This window comes from Ochotona princeps, chromosome 2, assembly GCF_030435755.1.
Source record: "Ochotona princeps isolate mOchPri1 chromosome 2, mOchPri1.hap1, whole genome shotgun sequence".
NCBI lineage: Eukaryota > Metazoa > Chordata > Mammalia > Lagomorpha > Ochotonidae > Ochotona > Ochotona princeps.
This window is the reverse complement of record NC_080833.1, coordinates 51,429,329-51,450,215: the sequence shown is the minus strand read 5'-3', so window position 1 is coordinate 51,450,215 and position 20,887 is coordinate 51,429,329. Positions and strand designations below refer to the sequence as shown.

The 20,887-nt window shown below is 44.7% G+C and overlaps 1 protein-coding gene across 4 annotated transcripts in view; it reads left to right on the top strand.

Moving 5' to 3' along the window:
• The first annotated feature begins 1,211 nt into the window (after positions 1 to 1,211).
• DOCK7 (dedicator of cytokinesis 7) overlaps positions 1,212 to 20,887 on the top strand; it is a 224,280-nt gene continuing 204,604 nt past the window's right edge. For 2 of the 4 annotated variants that reach the window (XM_058657374.1, XM_036494308.2), the window contains exon 1: positions 1,213 to 1,415. In XM_058657374.1, the coding sequence (XP_058513357.1) occupies positions 1,378 to 1,415 (38 nt within the window). In that variant the 5' untranslated portion in view covers positions 1,213 to 1,377. Of the gene's footprint in view, positions 1,416 to 20,887 lie in introns of all 4 variants that reach the window. The other 2 variants (XM_004588728.4, XM_036494309.2) reach the window with 2 other exon arrangements.

Below are 20,887 nucleotides of genomic sequence, written 5' to 3'. Positions count from 1 at the left end.
AAGGTTAAATTTCATGAACACCAAAATGGTGAAGCACTAGGAGTCAATGAGAAAGTGTATTTTGGAACAAACTGTGTACGGGTTTAAAAGTGTTTTGCGGGCCCGGCGGCGTGGCCTAGCGGCTAAAGTCCTCGCCTTGAAAGACCCGGGATCCCATATGGGCGCTGGTTCTAATCCTGGCAGCTCCACTGCCCATCCAGCTCCCTGCTTGTGGCCTGGGAAAGCAGTTGAGGACGGCCCAATGCCTTGGGACCCTGCACCCGCGTGGGAGACCCGGAAAGAGGTTCTTGGTTCCCGGCATCGGATCGGCGCGCACTGGCAGTTGTGGCTCACTTGGGGAGTGAAACAACGGGTGGAAGATCTTCCTCTCTGTCTCTCCTCCTCTATGTATATCCGGCTTTCCAATAATAAAATCTTTAAAAAAAAAGTGTTTTGCACTAAAAGCACCGTAGTTTTCATTCCATAATTAAGCCGTAGTTTTAAGTTTTTGAGGTGCACTTGGAAGTATTGGGCTTGGAGTGTTGGGGACACAGTAACAGTTGACTTCAAACAAAAGGCACGGAGTTAAGGGCTTGCTATCTGTGCTTCCCGAGGTAGTGGCTGAGCTTCTCTGAGCAATTTCCTTTTTTCTTAAAACGGGGACAGTAACTTCCAAGCTGTGTGAAGATTTAGCGCTTGAGTGGGTATCACTAAGCAACTAGCATTACTGTTACTTCTGCAGAAGAAAGGCCTTTACTAGCTGTCTTTCTGTGAGAAATCAACGCGTGTTCTCTAAGACCCCTTTCTCCCTTGATTGAAGCAGAAAACAGCTTCAACCTGCTCGGAGATGGACCGCTGCAGGAACACAGACCCAGCCATCCAGGCCGGCAGGACAGAGCACTACTGGGCAAAGCCCGTCTTCCCTTCCCTTCCCTTCCTTTTCGGGAAAGCCAAGCTCCTGCAAGGCGTTCAGTGATCTTATTTCCCCGTGTCTCGCCGCCGGCCCGCTCTGGCTCCTCTCCGCGTCCTCCAGGTCGTGCAGGCCTCGCGGCACAGAGGCGGCCGAGACTGGCGTCTCCTTTACTCACGCCCCATTCTTCTCCTCAGCTCTCGCCGGCCACAACCGCCTCCCGAAGCCCGGGCTCCCGCCAGGATTGACGCTTGAGGGGTTGGGGGTGGAAAGAGCGGACGGCTGGGGTGGGGGGGCGGGGTGGTGGAGCGGCTTTTGTGGTGCGCGCCTCTAAGGAGCATTACGGCGGGGCTCGTTCCCGGCTCCGGCCGCCAGCCCCAGCCTCCCGGGTCCGGAGCCCGCACTGGCGGAGGCCGCGAGGGAGGGAGCGCGAGTGAGGAGGCACGCGCCCGCCGCTCCGCGCCCAGCCCGCCGCCGCCTCAGCAGCCATGGCCGAGCGCCGCGCCTTCGCCCAGAAGATCAGCAGGTAAATCTCAGGCGTGGGGCGCGCCGCCGCAGCCGGAGGAAGAGCCGGAGAGTCGTCCTGGGCCGGGCCTTGGAGGCGGGTGGGTGTGGCGACGCCGGCGCCGGGATCCCGAGGACCGGGCTTGCGGTTGTGGCGGGCACCGCCAAGGCCTCGCGCCACCTTCCGATCTCGGCCTGGAGCCCGGGTGGGCTGGCTGAGCCTCCGCCCGGGAACGCTGAGGGCCGCGGACGGGCGCGCCCGCCCCCGCCGGCTGCTGGTCGGCCCGGGCCTGGAGTTTTCGCGGTGTTTCTGGAAGGGCGGGTGGGGGAGCTGGTCGGCAGGCGGGCGCTTTTCAGATTCTTTGTGTCCCCACCCCCGGGCTGGCCGGGAGGTGGGGGGGCGCCGCTGCGTTTCGCCCCCACCTTTCTTTCCGCCCACCCCTCTGGGTCCCTCGGGAGGGTGCGGGGGTCCGCCCTCCTCCGCTGCAACAAAAGGAGCAACACGCGTGAGAGCCGAGAGGTGGGAGGCCGCCGCTCTTCCACGCCTGTAGCCTCCTGCAGATACCTGACAGCACCCCGCGTTGCACCTCGGGGCTCCCGCCCGACGCAGAGGGGGCTTGGGCACTCGGGGTTGAGAACCTGCGTGGCCGCAAAGAAAAGTTGAGAGCTGTCGTGTGCTCTTTTGGCGTGCAGCAGCCTGGTCTTGATCTCTGCTGTGAATTTCACTGTGCGCCGGTGTGTCTCCCGGCCCCGAAGGAACCGGGATGATGGCGAGGGTGGGTTCTTTACAGTTGTGATTTAGGGGGTCTGAAAGGACGCAGAGAGGTCCGCGAGACGTTTGTCACCCCCTTTCCCCCCAGGTTGCATTCAAGCAGAGGAATCTTTGTAAGCTTTCTTTGTGCAAAGTACTTCTGTGCAAGGCCCTGGACGTTTTTGCTTTTAATAAAACCAAATTTCTGTGAATTATGGTGTCCCAAGAAAGGAAAGGTCTGAATGACCCCGTCCCCGCTCCGTCCCTGCTTCTTCTGCATAACTGTATTGTGTGGCTCTGAATCTTGGACGTTTCTTCAAGGTTTTAAAGATCCTTTCTTAACCGCTCTGATACCAGTGTTGCTCTCTGTAGGCTCAGTTTTTGATTAGAAACTTCTTGATGCAAGTTTTGTGTCATTTTTAAATTTTTTTTTTTTGAGCTTTAAAAAACGTGTTTCACTTTTTTCCTTAAGGGACAATGTAGCATGTTGTGGACAGCATGGGCTCCTCTGCCGGACTGTGCCTTGGGTTCAAGTTCTGACAGTATTTCTTGACTTGGAATATGGGACAAGTTGTTGCAACTTTCGTGTTTCCTCATCTGAAAAATGGGGATGATGGTAGTACGCAGCTCATAGTATTACTGGGAACATTAAGTGGCATAATTTGTACAAGGTGCATGGTCTCTATTAGCCTCTATTAGCCATGGTCTCTGTTGAACTGCGTAATAATTAGTATATCCAAAATGCTGAGATGGAGAGGAAATTATTGCCATAATGGTCTTATATCTGAGGGCAATGCTAGTTTTAAAAAGGTGTTTTAGTTGATGATTTTGTAATACTAATATCTCTTTAGTAGAACTAAAGTTTGTTTCTGAAAACATTGTGCTGGCCATTGTATATTAGGGGGTTACATATTAAATATGTATGAGAAGTCTTAAGAAAGTTCATGGGAAATATGTAATGGGAAAAAACTATGAAAGGATTTCTTTTGTTTTCTTGAAGATTTATTTATTTTATTACAAAGTAAGATATACAGAGAGGAGGAGAGACAGATAGGAAGATCTTCCATCCGATGATTCACTCCCCAAGTGAGCCGCAACGGCCGGTGTGTGCCGATCCGATGCCGGGAACCAGGAACCTCTTTCCGGGTCTCCCACGAGGGTGCAGTGTCCCAAATCTTTGGGCCGTCCTCAACTGCTTTCCCAGGCCCAAGCGGGGAGTTGGATGGGAAGTGGAGCTGCTGGGACTAGAACTGGCACCCATATGGGATCCCGGCGCGTTCAAGGCGAGGACTTTAGCCGCTAGGCCACACCGCTGGGCCCCTATGAAAGGATTTCAAACAAAGTGTGTGTGTTTTGCATCAGATATAGTCATATCTTTTAACTCTATCTTCCATGCACTTTTGGAAGTACCCTTGTACCATGTCTTGATGTAGTTATCTTCAGATGGGAAAGGACAAACGGTAAGAAAAAAGATAACCAAGACACACAAATCAACACAAAATACAAGTAAGAATACCTTGTGAAGTTACAAAATCAAGGCAGTGTGGGAAAAGATGCATGCATTAATTGAAGAAACTTGGGACGTAGTGGTTAGGACTGGGCATGGGAGGGGAGGAGACTGAGGCTTTTGAAATGATGTTTAGGCGTCTGGTGCGTGTGGCAGCCACTGCAGCATGGGAGGAAGAAGACTTGGAGAGTGGGAAATGGAAGTTGGGTAGAGATGATGTTTCAGTTTTGGAGATGTTGATTTTGAGGGACTCATGAGTCATTCAAAGAGAAGCGTTTGTGAGGCTGTTGGTGCAGGCTTTAAGGGCCGGAAGAAATATTGGAGCCCCAGATCTGGGAGGCCTCAACAGTAGCCTGTAGTTGAAGCCAGGGGAGTTGATGAAGCAGTTGGGGAGAAAACACAAATTTAGCTTGGCTGGAAAGTTGAGGACAGAGCTGTTCATGGCCATGCAACCTGCTTACTGTGAATCAAAGATTCTTTCCTCCCTGTAACCAAATGATTGGAGAATGCTTGTGAAAAAATTGGTTGCTGTGCTTGTTAGTTTCCTATGAGAGGGAGAATAGTGCAAATTTTTTGGAGAAGGACTGGACTTGACATGGTCACAGTGCCAGTCAGTGAGTAAATATGAGTGAGTTTCTTTTCTCTGCCTCTGCTTTGCTTTTTAAAATCTAAAATGGAAAAATTAGTAAGATTTAACCTCTCAGGGTGTTGGGAAAATGAACTAAATCGGTACCTCTTCAGTGCTTGGGACAGTACTTTCTTTGAAGGGCCTAGCAACTATCAACTACTTTAAAGACTATCCTATTTATAATGTAGTTTAGGGACTGTTCTTGGAAGTGATAATCTTTTCCATGATATACACATATGACATTTGTTGTCTGTAAAAAGCCTGCTGCTATATGAAACTTTATATATATATATAAAACATATATATATATATATATCAGAAAAATGATGGTGAAAACCTCCATAAAGTTCGATTAAAGATGAAATGAGTTATTATCCATGAAACACTTAAAACTGTGCTGGAACTTAAGGGTTCAAAAAATGTTAGCTACTACTGTTATTAGCTATTATAATTATTAATTCTATGTTTTTCGTTGTTGTGATTATAATTATTCAAGTTAGAATTTAAGGCCTTGAAAGATTGAAGTTATTTGCTTAAATTGATATTAATGGGCTTGCCCTCTGATATCAGATCTTGAACATTTTAAAATTGTATGTATATCATTTTAAAGGTATACTTAAAGAGGGGTCTTCAGTTCCCTGGTTCACTCCCCACATGGCCTTGTAGGCCAAGGCTGGGCTAAGCCAAAGCCAGGAAACTGGAATTCCACCTGGGCCTCACACATGGGTGGTAAGGGTTCAAGCACTTGAAGTATATGCTGCTGCTTTCCCAGGCACATGAACAGGGAGCTGGATCAGAAGTGGAGCAGCTGAATCATGAGCTGAATGGCAGTACCTTAACCCCCAGTACCACAATTCCAGCCCCAGATCTTACAGTCTTTATCTGACTATATTCTGTGATAGTCCCAGGTTTGTTTGTTTTCTTGCTTCCTTCCTTCCTTTCAGATTTATTTGAAAGGCAAAATTAAAGACTGAGGGAGAACGTGAGGGAAAGAGATCTTCCATCCACTATATAAATGGCCACGGTAATTGTGTCTGGGCCAGCTTGAAACCAGAAGTCAGGAGTTTCATCTGGGTCTCCTGTGTGGATGCAGGGGCCCAAGTGCTTGGGCCATCTTCCACAGCTTTCTTGGTGTAACAGCACTGAGCTGGATTGGAGGTGGGATGTCCCTGTGGCATGCCAGTGTCACACAATGCTGCAGCAGAAGCTTGGTCCAAGATTTTCTTTACTTTTTTTATTCTTATTGGAAAGTCAGATTTACAGAGAGAAGGAGAGACGGAGAGCAAGATCTTCCATCCTAGTTCATTCCCTAAGTGGCCTCAATGGCTGAAGCTGATCTGATCTGAAACCAGGAGCTTCTTCCAGGTTTCTCATGCTGGTGCAGGGTCCCAAGGCTTTGGGCCATCTGCCACTGCTTTCCCAGGCCACAAGCAGGGAGTTGAAAGGGAAGTGGAGCAGCCGGAATATGAACTGGTGCCCATATGGGATGCTGGTGCATTCAAGATGAGGACTTTAACCATTAGGCTACTGCTCCGGGCCCAGTACCAAATGTTCTAACAATGTGATTGTCAGCATCCCCAAAGCTACACCTACTTTCTTAGTTATTTCCTTTGTCAACTGGAAATATATATATATATATATATATATATATATATATATATACTTTTGCTGCCCAAGAAGCAGAATTTAATGAAAAGCTTCTGTTAGATTTTTATTTCTGAGGCAAAATTTATATGGGGATTTCCCAGATTTTGGCTTAACACCTCAGTTGTTTTTGGTCTTGTATCTGTTGGGCAGGTAGCCCCAATCTTTCAGTCTGCAAGATCTACTTTTTTCAGTTCATGGTTTTGAATACATGGAGTTTTCAATCTGTTGTATCCAGCTGACCAATTTTTAGTACTTGCTCCATTTTTTCAGTCTATTTGCTCCTAAGCTGTGGAGTTGTGATAGAACAGTCCAGACTTGGAGTCTTGTTAATTGTTGTCTTCTCATTTGAGATGATGTTGCTTCAAATTATTTCTCGTTTCCTTTTAATTTTACTGAAATACTTAAAACTAACATGAATCTTGCTGTTTAATGTCTGCATATGAGCCTGAGATTTGTTCCTAAAACCTTGCCATTTTGTTGTAATTTGATATGCAGGTCATACGACCTTTCCTACAAACTAGTTCAATCTATTCCTTTATATGGATCTTCTTTGTAAGTCATAAGACTTAGATCCTGAAACAAAGAACTCTTGTGGGCAGTGGAATCCTTGACTTGCTTGTTTTTTTTTTTTTTTTTTTTTTACCAGATTCTTCCCTCTGAGTATGAAAAAATGCCCAGTGGAGGCGTAAATGTGCATAGGAAAGCATGATTTGTTTAAGTCATGGCAAATAACTACATGCAAGGTGGGGTGGGGGTGTTGTGGTCTAGATTTGGGTTTAATATTTACCTGCTAGGTTCTTTTTTTTTTTTTTTTTAAAGATTTTATTGTTATTGGAAAGCCGGATATACAGAGAGGAGGAGAGACAGAGAGGAAGATCTTCCACCCATTGTTTCACTCCCCAAGTGAGCCGCAACTGCCAGTGCGCGCCGATCCGATGCCGGGAACCAGGAACCTCTTTCCGGGTCTCCCACACGGGTGCAGGGTCCCAATGCATTGGGCCGTCCTCAACTGCTTTCCCAGGCCACAAGCAGGGAGCTGGATGGGCAGTGGAGCTGCCGGGATTAGAACCGGGGCCCATATGGGATCCCGGGGCTTTCAAGGTGAGGACTTTAGCCGCTAGGCCATGCCACCAGGCCCACCAGCTAGGTTCTTGCCCCTTATTTTAAAAAGCATTTTAAATACAGACATTGACATCGCTTAATGAAAGGAACCAGTAGATGGAGGATCTTTTCTGAAAATCTTTTTTTTCTTTTTTAAATTTCATTTATTTATTTTTTAAGATAATCTTACTTAGTTGATTAGGGTACAAAGGGTCAAGGGTTACAGGATGAAAGTGGGTAACACCATTGTTTCCATACTAATATTATCAGTTTTTTCCAAGTATCTGGGGTCAGGGGAGAAACTAAGGGAAAAGCCCCACCCAGTCTCCCACCAGCTCCAGATCCCCAATGTGAGGTGCACTCCAAGGGTCCTGCTCAAGCAGTTTTGATTGTTCAACAATTCTGAATTGCTGCCAAGCTCACCCTTTCAATTGCAATGAAACCTATTCAGAGTCCACTGGCTGACATAGTCTCTTCATGGTTGGGGTTCTGAGATCAGCAGTTCAGTTGGAGGGATCTCCCAAGAAACTTCATCTGAGATGATCCCAAACCTGACTCTTGTGTGAGTTTGCCAGTACAGGGCTGGCACAGTCCGTCGCCCCAGTCAGCTTATGCACATGCTGGTCGTTGCAATTGCTGGGTCAGTCCTGTTTCTAGCCCTGTCTTCCACTTGAACCAATGGGTGTTGTAGTCCAGCTCGATCCTACCCACTTCATACTCGGTCCTCACACAAACCAGTGGGAGCTGCAGCCTGGTTGGGGCAACTCCTCATACCCCCCATCAGTTCTGTACACTACCCTGGTTCCCATGCTTGCCAGTATGTACCGCAGGCTTGTTCAGTCTGTTCCACTTGCCATTTAGCTCTTGTACTTGTCAATGGGCATTGAAGCCTAGTTCAACCCAACCAACCCACTATCCAGCCAACACACATACTGGCAGGTGCCTTTCTGCCTAGCCACCCCTGCCCCTGTCCTGGTTTTCGTGCTCTTCAGGGGAGTGGTTACCCACGAGGGAAGTGCCCACTCTCTCCCTACTAGGCCTCTCCAACTCCCAGATTATGCACTCTCCAGGTGGTTCTGGCATTGGACTTGACAGAATTAGCTCCCAGTGCCAGCCTCTGCCAGCTGATGCTGAGACAAAGTCCAACCATCCCTCACCCACTCTAATTTTTGCTTGCACCAGTTGGGACAGTCAGCCCACCCTGTCCCTTCCCTTATCTAGCTCACATGAGGCCCACAGATGTTTCAGCCCTACCTGATCTGATCTGCCCCCATCCCAACTCACGCTCTCCAATGGGAGTAGGTGTCCAGGAGTGGAGCCCACATTCCCCTGCAGGCTTTGCCTCCTTCTCCTGGTTCTCACGTGTTCTGTTTGGGCGCTGCAACCACATCTGGTATAGCTCCTCTCACCTTGGTATTCCTTAATGTGCACTGGTATGTGTCACAACCGAACCTAGCTTGACCCACACCCTGTTCTGGTGCTAGGATTCACCAATGGGTTATGTGAACGGGTTCAGCCTGATCTGCTCCCACCTATACCATATGTATGATGGTGGTTATCTTCCTCTGGTCTGGTCTGGGTTGCTCCATATTGTGGTTCTTTTTTTTTTTTTTAGAGATTTATTTATTTTATTACAAAGTCAGATTACAGAGAGGAGGAGAGACAGAGAGGAAGATCTTCCGTCCAATGATTCACTCTCCAAGTGAGCCGCAATGGTCGGTGCTGCGCCAATCCGATGCCGGGAACCAGGAACCTCTTCCGGGTCTCCCATGCGAGTGCAGGGTCCCAAAGCCTTGGGCCGTCCTCGACTGCTTTGCCAGGCCACAAGCAGGGAGCTGGATGGGAAGTGGAGCTGCCAGGATTAGAACCGGCGCCCATATGGGATCCCAGGGCGTTCAAGGAGAGGACTTTAGCTGCTTGGCCACGCCGCCGGGCCCGATATTGTTCTTGTGTTCACCTGTAGGGGCTGTGTTGTGAAAGAGGGGTTGCCCAGGCTCCTCCTTCAGAACCTCTCCCTATGCTAGGTCTCGCGCGTACTGGTGGTTCCATGGGTCAGCCCTTATTGTTGGCCTTCAATCCATTCCAGTTTTTTGTGTTAGTTGTTTCACCCCAGCCAAGGCTGGTCCATACCCAGACACTGCTCAGACATGGCTCAGTAGGGGCAGAGACCCAGCCTAGTGCGTCCTACATCTACCCAGGTTCTCCAGAGCACCAGATGGTGAAGCCGTCTGTCCCAGCTTGGTGCACCCAGCCTCAGTCCACATTTGTGCCTAGGGAGATTGCAGCCATATGCAGACCGGAACGCAGCTCCCACTCTATCTTCCACACCCTCCTGTGGGAATCCCAACCCAGCAAGGGTGTACTGTCACAGCTCCCCCACAGTCTAGTCCCAATCCTAGGTTGCGCAGATGTCTATGGGTGCTCTGACCCAGTTGGCTTAACCCCTCACTTGTCTCAGCCTTTCCCCTTGATACTGTGCTGTAGTATTCCTGCCTCATGAAGACCAATTGGAGTAAGAACCTCGGTCGGAATGACATGTTCTCTATCCTGATTTCTTTGCTTTTTTGTGAGTTGAGGTTTGCTTGGCCCTGCTCATTCCTCCCCTTCCTGTTGCAGCCCAGCCCACCCCACATCCCGTTTTAGGATGCATATTTGGGTGCTGCTGCCTTGACCTACCCAGACTGTTGTGGGTTCCTTTACCTGTGAGTGATGGCAGGTGCCATGGTCACACTAGCTTAGTCCATCACAACCCAGCTTGCGAGTTAACCTGCGGGACTTTTATTTCCACAGGGTAGGGCCCACATAACCCTATGGACTTTACCCCAAGACCAAGTTCTCTCGCGTGCTGGATAGTGTCTTGACTCTGCCAAATGAGAAGAGTCCACTGTTCCACCACCCAGTCAGGTAATGGTACCTAGCCCTGCCAGACAGGCCCCCTTCCATAGCTTTGGTGTGGATTGGCGTGTGGCGGTCAGTGATGCTCTCTGCTAACAGCCCATCTCTGGATTCCTAATTGGGCTGGAATCAGTCTGACCCAAATTATCTTATAGATACTTCCCTCCAAACCACCAGGTCTCAGTCCCCACGCATGAGAGAAAGTTTCATGACCCCGTTACTGTGAATCACCCAGAATTCATCTCTCATTTACACTAAAACTGGCCATATTCATGGGTGTCCTTAAGCAGCAACTACATATCTTAAAAACCCCAGAGTTTGCCTCTGGGCAGACAGCAGACAAAGCCTGGCACCATTTGGTGCACTGGCTGCCCAAGGCTGAGGACTCTTTTACTGCCTTCCAGCAGTGTCTTTGGCCTGAGTCTCCAGGCTTGGATCGGGCCAGTCAGGGGAACCCCCACAGCTGCCACACTGTAGCGAGTTGTAAGCCATCCCCAAACCCAAGGGCTGGACCCTGTAAATCTGTTCTGTAAATCTGATCTGCCTTTCCAATAAAAATAAATCAATCTTAAAAAGAAAAAAGAAAGGAATATGGTAAGGTTTATTCACAAGGTGAGGAATACAGGCATAAGTGAGCAGTGTTCAAGTAGAGTGAGCCAGAAAGGGAAAAGGGTAAGAGAGATTGTTACTTTCCCTCCTCAGAGACCATCCATGGAAAGCATGGCGGGCCATGCCAGAGGCCAGGAACGAAAGATGTGTGATGAGAAGAGAGAGCGAGCCCCTTGTAGTATAGGCTTTTAAGGGGGCTGGAGAAGGGGGTGGTTACACACAACACTGCCCACCCCCCAGGTCCCAGGTAATGATGGGTAAACGTCCTTTGACTCACAAGTGGACAAAAAGAATAACACAGGCTGGGTAGGCGTGGCTTCTGAACTTGTGACCCTATACTGGCTTCCTGTCTAGAAATGGAGACAGATCTGCAAACTAGGGGAAAAAACCCTTCAGAAAGAATCCTTACATCCCTCAATAAGATCGTTTTATACCATCTGGAGGCTTGTGGGTGATGTCTGGGCTGGAGCTCAACTGATTGTTCAAAAGGGACTTCAGGAGATGGGCTTGGGTGGCGCTCATTTCCATACCTTTTAGTTTGGAAATATCAGAAGTGTTGGAACCTGCCACCTGTGGCACTGGCATCCCATTTGGGCATTAGTTCAAGAGCTGGCTGCTCTATCTCTGATTCAGCTTCCTGCTAATATGCTTGGGAAAAGGGATGAAGATGTCCCATATGAAGGACCTGGAAGAAGTTCCTGGCTCCTGACTTCAGAGCAGCCCAGCTCTGGCCATTGTGGTCATTTAGGAGGTGAACCAGTGGATGGAAGATTTCTGTCTCTCCTTCCCTTTCTCTGTAACTTTCCAATAAAATAAATAGAATAAAACAAAATAATAGAATTGTCATGGTCAGGTACATAATGGGAGTGGGTGTGTCTCTCATAATAATTTTGTTATAATGACATTATGATAACCTAAAAAGCAGGGAAGACAGGGACCACACCATATTGAAGGTTTCCAGCGAGCACTGGATCTAAATTGAAACACAGTAGTGACTGCAGTTTCCTTTGCTCAGAAAGGAGGATGAAATTTGTTGATTCACCAAAGGCAGCCTGGATGATGCACTAAAAGGGACAGGAGCCTGGTACACTGAAAGGGAGTTGTGATGGGGTCGCCTGGGCTGGCCAGACCTGTCCTGAGGCGCATTTGAAAACCTGGGAATGCCTGATACAGTCAGTCAGTGAACTACGCGCCTCCGCAGGTGGCCTGAAGCGCCCCTGGATGTTGGGCTGGGGCCAGCAGACATCATCTCTTCTCTCTGTCCACTTACCTTCCATGGCGGAAACATCGCTGCTGGGAGCAACTGACTGATTTTTTCTTTTCTAGTCTCATTTTTTCCATGTATCTGGTGTGGTCATGACAGCTTCTGACTTGTCATCCTCATCAGTCCTTGGATTATATGGGTGTGGTTACCTAATGCAAACTCTTGACGGTTGAGAACCTTTGGTTTTTTTGCTCCCTTCATCACTGATTATATGAGTTACCTTTAAAAAAGTGCTCCCCTTATTAAAAACAGGTTTGTTTAAAGGGAAGAGGGAAGGAGGATAGGATGGAGGGAGGAGCAGAGAAATTGATTTTTTAAAAAGGCTTTTTATTTTTATTGAAAGGCACGTATGCAGAGAGGAGGAGAGACAGACAAAGAGGAAGATCTGTCCGATGGTCACTCCCTAAGCAGCCGCAATGGCTGGAGCTGAGCCAATCCGAAGCCAGGAGCACAATTCCTCTTCTGGGTCTCCCACACAGGTGCAGGGTCCCAAGGCTTTAGGCTATCCTTGACTGCTTTCCCAGGCCACAAGAAGGGAACTGGATGGGAAGCAGGGCTGTCAGGATTAGAACCGGCACACATATGGGATCCTGGCACTTTTAAGGCGAGGACTTTTGCCACTAGGCTATTGTGCCGGGCCCGAGAAATTGATTTTCCATGTGTTGCCCCTTAAGGGTGGCCCTCAAGTTCTCCCATTTTAATCTGCTTTTCAAAGCCATCCGATGATAGGCCTGGGTCTTGACTCTCTGTCTCTGGTACTTGGCACTGACTTGCTGGGGGCACTGGATACGTTCACAGTGCTTAAAGAATGCTGCCTTGAGATATGTTTCATTACTACAGGGTCATAGCTTATGTAATCTTTGCCTCCTTAATTTTAGATGTGTTGCAGAGTAAGTCTTGCTGCTGTGCAGCTATCATTGTGGGGTTCTGTTCAAGAGTTGTATTTAGTGGCTTAATACAATGTTAAATCAAACTCCTTGTATTTTAAGGACATCTAAGGTCTGGTCCTTCTCATTGATTTATTTTTAGTTTATTTTGTCCTCCAGTCTAGATTTATCCATTAAATCCCACAAATGCCATATTATTTTCCATCTCTGTATTTTTTCTGTTTTTTTCCTTTTTATTGATTGAATTTTATTGGAAAGGCAGATATACAGAGAGGAGAGACATCGAGGAAGATCTTCTGTCTGATGGTTCACTCCCTAAGCAGCCGCAGCAGCTGGAGCTGAGCCAATGCAAAGCCAGGAGCCAGGAGCCTCCTCAGGCTCTCCCACATGGGCACAGGGTCCCAAAGCTTTGGGCTGTCCTTGACTGCTTTCCTAGGCCACAGGTAGGGAGCTGGATTGGAAGTGGGTTGCAGGAAGAACAGGTGCCCATTTGGGTTCCTGGCACGTTCAAGGTGAGAACCTTAACCTGTACGCTATCGTGCTGGACCCTGTTTTTTTGTTTTTAATACATCATTTTGCTTCTAAATCGTGCCCATTCTTCAGATGACTTTAATCCACCATCCTGACTTTGAGGTTTTCTGGCTTTGTGCCACCTATGAATATATTCCTAAGTAATAATAGCTTTTTTTTCTGGCATTGAAATTATTAAAATGGAATTATATGTTTGCCTTTTTGTCTTTTTCTCAAAATTGTTTGTGAGTTTTATTGAGGATATTATGAGTAATTAAAGTTTTTACATTTTCTTTGCATTATAGTATTTGATTATATATATCACAGTTTCTTTTACAGTAGATGAACATTTGGATTATTTCAGTCTCTTATTATTATTAGAAACAGTATTCCTTTGTCTATGTAGAAAGGCCTTTAAAATGTTTATGGAAATAGTTACTATGAGAAAAGCTAACCATGGATTTCAGAATTTGTGCATCTAAATTAATTTATCTTTTAACTCCATTTTTGAACTCACCAAAGCCCCCTCATATTCTGGTATAGATATGCAGGAGTTTCTTTAGGGAATGATTGGTCATTGTAGCACTTTTACTTATTGTCTGATTTATTAGATGTCAGACTTTTCTGAAGTCTGTAGAAATTTGCTCCTACAACAGTGTTTCTTGGGCCCGGCGCGTTGGCCTCGTGGCTAAAGTCCTCACCTTGAAAGCACCGGGATCCCATGTGGGTTCCGGTTCTAGTCCCAGCAGCTCCACTTCCCATCCAGCTCCCTGCTTGTGGCCTGGAGGAGCAGTTGAGGACAGCCCAAAGCATTGGGACCCTGCACCTGCCTGGGAGACCTGGAGGAGGTTCCTGGCTCCTGGCATCGGATCGGCGCAGCACCAGCCATTGCAGTCACTTGGGGAGTGAATCATCGGACGGAAGATGTTCCTCTCTGTCTCTCCTCCTCTCTGTATATCTGACTTTATGATAAAAAATATAAATCTTTAAAACAAACAAACAAACAAACAAACATGAAAACAGTGTTTCTTTATACTGTTGCCATGTTTTGGTATTGTCAGCTCTTTCATTTTTGCCTAACTGTTGGAATCATGATATGATCTTGTAAAAACTTCATTTTTTGTGTGAGCTTTGTTTTGTAAGTTTATTGACCATTTTAATTTCCTCTTTTGTAAATTGCCTATTTGAATCTTTTGTAGTTATTCACTGTTTTATCCCTTTATGTTTTTTCTTAATGATTTTGTGTGGGTACTTCATGTGTAATCAGTATTATCAATTGTTTATTATTTGTTTAACAAATAATATTTTCCTATGCTGAGGTTTTTATTTTTTTCCGTTTAGTTTATCTTTAAAAAAAATCTGTATGTAGTCAGTTTTAATGCAGCTTATTAGTCCTTTAAAATTATTTATGTATTTATGAGGGAAAAATTAAGAGAGAGATAAAGATAATTCTCCATCTTCTTGTTCATCCTCCAGATGTCTGTAAGAGCTGGGCTCGACCATTGCCAAGTCCTGCCCAAAGTCAAGAGGTGAAAACATGGTCCACGTCTCCCATAAGGCTGCTGGGAACTCAATTACTTGAGTCATCTCTGCTCCCAGAGTATACAGTTGGCACTGGGAACCAAACCTAGGCACTCTGGTGTTGGGCATTGGCTTTTTTTTTTTTTTTTACTTTTTGGTAAAATTTTTTTGAGCTTTACTTATTTTACTTGAAAGAGTGACAGAAAAAGGAAGGAAGGAAAGAAAGAGGGAGGGAGGGAGGGTGGAAGGAAGGGAAAAAAAAAGAGTGAGGGAGGGGAGGGAAGGATAGAAGAAGGGAGGAAGGGAGGGAGGGAAGGCGTCCATCTGCTGATTCACTTCCCAAATGGTAGCAGTGGCCAGAGCTGAGCCAATCTGAAGCTGTGAGCCAGGAACTGGAACTGCTTCCGGGTCTCCCGCGTTGGATGCAGAGGCCCAAGGCATTGGGCCATCCCTCCCTGCTTTCCTAGGACATAACAGGGAGTATGATCAGAAGTGGAGCAGCTGGTACTAATGCTGTTTTTGTTGGTGGATCTTTTTCTGGATCTCTGTTTTGTTACACTGATCTAGTTGTAGATTTTTCACCAATAATTTGTGATTTTATTTATAATCAACCTTGAGATTTGGTAGACCGGTTCCTTCCACTTTGATAAGTTACTTTGGGTGTTCTTAGCCCTTTGGATTTCTGTGTAAATTTTAGATCTAAAAAAACCTCAGATTGTTAGGATTTTATTGGAATTGATTGAATGAACACATCAACCTGGGGGAAAATGATATCTTTTTAGTATTGAGTTTTCAGTCTAGTGTCCATAGTGTGTTTCCATTTGTTTTGATCTTATATTGGGTGATGAAGTTTTATAGTTTTCTCAAGACCATAAGGCTCCTTCATGTCTTTTGTTACATTTATTTCTAGGTGTACAACAGTTTTATATGCAGCTGTGCTTTTTACAATTCTTACTAATTGTAAACATGTGTTTGTGAATTTCTTTGTATTTTCTGTGTAGACAACCATATCATCTGGAAATCATGAGTATTTATTCCTTTCCAGTCTTTATACTGAGTAATGTTTTGTCTTGGTTTGCAGACTATTACCTTTAATTACCATGCAGATTATTACCATTTCTGTTCAACACCATTTTAATATTGAACATCTTTGTTTTGTTTATGGTCTTAAAGGGGAGGCATTATATGTTTCATTATTAAATCTAATATTTACCGAGGTTTTTCAGATAGTCTTTTAATCTGGGTTCCCTGGAAAACAGCTTGAGATAAGGATTGCAAACTGATGCTTTGTCTGGGAAGCACCGTCTCAGGACATCAGGAACCAGGGCAGAGCAGACAGGAAACAATGTAAGAGACTGTGGGATGGGGTGTCTCCTGGCCACTGCTGCACAGAGAATGGGGCAGAGGTGATTTGACAGATGCGCCTGCTGGGCATACAGGCCAGCTCTGGACAGAGGCATTGTCTAAGGTCAGCAGGTGGCAGTGTGGAAAAAGAAAATATATCAGCCTACCTTCTGCCTATCTAGAAAGTTAACTTCTCTTTGCACTGTGGCAACCACGTGGGATATCTTACTACTTTTTCAGCTTCTCACTGAAGGGATCTTTTGGTTGTAAGTGACAAGAACTCAGATTTGCAGACCCACAAAAAATGTTAGCTCATATAGTTACTGCATTAGTCCAGGGATATAGATGTTGTTAGTTGACCTGTTCATATCATAGATAAATTTTCTACAAAATGGTTACAGTAAGATTTGACAGATCAGGTTCAAATCCTATCAGAATTGTTCTGGCACAAAAGATGAAGAAATTCAGTTATTACTCTTGGTCACATCACATGTCCTTGCAGTGCTGGTGACTGTGCTTAGGAATACAGGGAGTTTGGCTAATCTTGGGTTGCATACTGTCCTCTTCTGCTTAGAAGGGAAACATGCTGGGGTCGTCTAATTTCCCTCCAAATCTCAAGGAAGCTCTTCACCAGAAACACAGAAACACTCTTACTAAAAGAGTCCTGGGCACATCAGAACAACTGATGTGTTTAAAATTAGTCATTTTAAATTCTGCATCACAGTAATTATTCAAATAGATGACTATGTAGTCAGCTATCCTACCTGTCAGTTAAATGGACTGGTGAGGTACAAAGAAAACCAGTATAACTTGCTAGCCAGCTGTTACTTCTCTGTCTCTATTTTTAAAGATTAGCATGGACCTTCATGCCAAATCATAGTAGCTTTCCCAAAGATTTCTGCCAGCTCCTAATTGTTAGAAAGATGTTTATTCTCTTTTACTTGAAAAGGCAGGGTGATACTTGATAGTAGCAGAGCTGCAGCTGGAGATAGGGGTCTTCCACCCACTTCTTCACTTCTCAGATGCCTGCAGAATTAAGGCTGGGCTAGGAGCCTGGGACTCAAACTGGGTCTCCCACATTGGTGGCAGGGGCCCAGACATTTGGACCATCACCTGCTACCTCCCAGGGTGTACTTAGCGGTAGCTGGGTTGGAAGTGAAATAGCTGGGATTCAAACTGGTACTGCAGTGTGAGATGTGGACCTCGTAAGTGGTGGTTTACCTAGTGTGCTGTTAACTCCTGAGCCTGGGTTTCATTTTTGATTGCTTTGCTTTCTTACATCTTATTCTGCATCTGGAGCCATGACACCAGAAAAATTCTACTAACTTCTTCACTCATCAACCGTTTAGTGATTTTCATAATGTTTACTCAAGGCTCAGAATTTTTTCGGGAGCTCCACTTCTTTCCTGTCGCCATCATTCTTTCTCTAAGAAGCTGTTTCTTTTTCTTCATTGAGCAGTTCATCAAGGAACTTATTTTTTTGAACAGTTTTATGAGGTATAATTTATATACTATAAAATTAATTAATATGTGTAATTAAATAATTTTGGTGAATCATCATCCACAATCCAGTATTAGAGCGTTTCCATTCCCCTCCAATTTCTCTTGTGCCAGTTTACCTTCACTTCTTATTTCTCACCCCCACCCCCAAGCTGTTATGTATAACACACTTTGATTATTTATTCATTGGTTGATGAACATTGAGTTTCTTTGAGGAGTTGTGAATTGTCACTAGGAACGTTTATGATCAGGTGTTCTTTCCTAACTTGTTAATTGTTGTAGAACTGCGTCACAGGTTAAACTCTGATGAACTACTACATTATTCCAGGTGATCTGTTTCACACTCCCACTCACAGTGTGTGAGGGTTCCGGTTTCTCCACTTACTTGCCAAGATTTTTAATTGTAGATATTCTAATGAGTGTAAAGTGGTATTTTGATTTGCATTTCCCTAAAATATTTTTCATGCCTAGATTGGCTATTTGCATAGTTTCTTTGATATCCATTCAGAACTTTTGTTCATTTAAAAATTTTTTATTAACTTGCTTTAGAGTTTTTAGTATGTTATGGATTCATTTTAAAAATAGTTCAAAAATACATATAGTTATGGAATATATGAGTTTTTTTAAGACTTATTTATTTTTACTGGAAAGACAGATATGCAGAGAGAAGGAGAGACAGAGAGAAAGATCTTCTGTCTGCTGTTTCACTCCCCAAGTGGCCACAGTGGCCAGAGCTGAGAGGATCCAAAGCCAGGAGCCTTTTCCAGGTCTCCCACATGGGTGCAGGGTCCCAAGACTTTGGGCCCTTCTCTATTGCTCTCCTAGGCCACAGGCAGGAAGCTGGAAGAGAACTGGAAAATCCAGGATGTGAACTGGTGCCCACATGGAATCAGGGTGCATGCAAGGACGTTAGCCATTAGGTCTATAAATAATTTAAAAATGTTTTCTGTCTTAGTTGTCTTTTCATTTTTATAATAGTGGCCTTAGTGGCACAAATGTTTCTCACTTTTCTGAGGCCTGATTTACCAAAAAAATTTTTAAGCATTTTTATGTTTTAGGACTCTTCGCCTAATTCTTGGTCATGAAGATTTTTTTTTTTTTTGAAAAATGTTAAGTTTTAGTTCTTTCGTTTTAGTTTATGTTCCACTTTGCATTGATGTGTGTGTGGGTGCGTGCATGTGTGTGTGCAATATGAGGATCTCAATCTATAGTTTGAATGTGATTGTTTAGTTGTTACCCAGTCTGGTGAAAAGACTCCTTGAGCCACTGTACCTTGCACCTTTGTAAGAAATTAGTTGACCGTGATACCATGTCACTCTAGTTGGGATAGTTACAATGAACAAGATAAAAAAAAATTGCACATGCTTATGAGGACGTGGAGAAAGTGGAACTGTTACATGCTGTTGGTGGAAAGATAAATTAGTCCAACCAAGTATGGAGGTTCCCCAGAGAACTGGAAACCCCACTATTGGATACATAGGGAAACACAATGAAATCAACCAGAGAGATAGCCTGTGCACTCGTGTTTATTGAAGCACTATTTATAGTACCTAAGGCTTGAAATCAATTGAAATGTCTATCAGTGGATAAATTGATAAAGATAGTATGATATTTATGCATAGTAGAATGTTAGCCATAAAAAAGAATGAGATCCTGTTGTTTGTGGCAATAAGGGTGGAACTGGAGGATACTATTTTAAATGAATGTCAAGTATAAAAAATACAATTTTTTTTTCATATGTGAAAGCTAAAAAAGTTTATTTCATAGCAGTTGAGAGTAGAATAGTGGCTTACCTAGGTTAGCAATAGTGGGGGATACATAGAAGTACCAAAACGTAGTTACATAGAAGGAATAAGTTCTGTTGGTAGGGTGACTGCAGTTCACAACAATATATAATTTCTCTCATAAAGAACTAGAAGAGGGGCTGATGTTGTGTTGTGGGGTAAGCTGCCGCCTGTAGCTCTAGCATCATGTAAGGGCCTGTAAGCGACCAGTTTGTGACCCGGTTGTTCCACCTCCAATTTAACTTTCCTATTGATATGCCCAGTAAGGCAGCAGAAGATGGTCCAAAGTCCTTGGGCACCTGCACCCACATGGGAGACCTGGGTTCCTGGCTGCCATCCAGCCTTGTCCTGGCTATTGTGGCCATTTAGTTAGAGAATCTGAGGGTGGAAGACCTGTCTGTTTATCTGTCTTTCTCTTCTGTAATTCTGCCTTTCAAATCTGTCAATTAAAATACAGAAAAAAAAATATTCAACCATAAATGTGTTTCTTTTTTGGCACTGACTTCGGTTTTGTTGATCTATATGTCTATTCTTACAATAGTACATTTTTTAAATTAAGATTTATTTTATTGTTATTTTATTGGAAAGGCAGATATATAGAGTGAAGGAGAAAGATCTTGCATCTGCTGGTTCACTCCCCAAGTAGCCACAATGGCTGGAGCTGAGCCTATCTGAAGCCAGGAGCCAGGAGCTTCTTCTGGATCTCTTATGCAGGTGCAGGGTCCCAAGGCCTTCAGCCATCCTCTACTGCTTTCCCAGGCCACAAGCAGGGAGCTGGATGGGAAGTGGAGCAGCTGGAATTAGAACCTGCGCCCTTATGGGATTCCAAGCCTGCAAGCCAAGGACTTTAACCACTACTAGGCTACAGTGCCGGGCCCAGTACCACAATATTGTAATGATTGGTTCTTTATATTAAATATTGAAATCTTTAAGTCTGAGTTTTTCAACTTCTGCTTTTCAAAAATATTCTGGCTATTCTAGATATTTTGTATATTTCCATGTACATTTTTGAGTCAATGGAAAATTTGCAATTTCTGTAAGAATCTTCCTGATATTTTGATAGATTGTGTTTAATTCATAGAATTGTCATCTGAATAACATTGAGTCTTCTAGTTCTTGAAAATAGAGTGCCTCTTCATTTATTTGGGTCTTATTTGATTTCTCTCAGCAGTGTTTTGAAGTCTTATAATCCTTTTGTTACAAGCTTTCTAAATATTGTCTGTTGTCATGAGTGGAATTAAAACATTGGTTTATTCATTGATACAATATGTAAATAAAATTTGATTTTTGATTATGGAACTTGTGTCTTCTAACCTTGTTGAATTTGTTAGTTCTAGTAATTCTTGGTGGGTTCCTTAGAATGTTCTGTGTCCAAGATGATTTTATCTGTGAGTGCAGTTTTACTTCTTCCTTTCTTTAGTTTCTTCCTCTCTTGTTTCCTCTTTCCCTATTACACTGCTAGAACCTCCAGGATACTGTAGAATTGAAGTGGTGCTAGCAGTCCTCCTTGCTGTCTCCCTGACCTAAGGGGGAAAGCATTCAGACT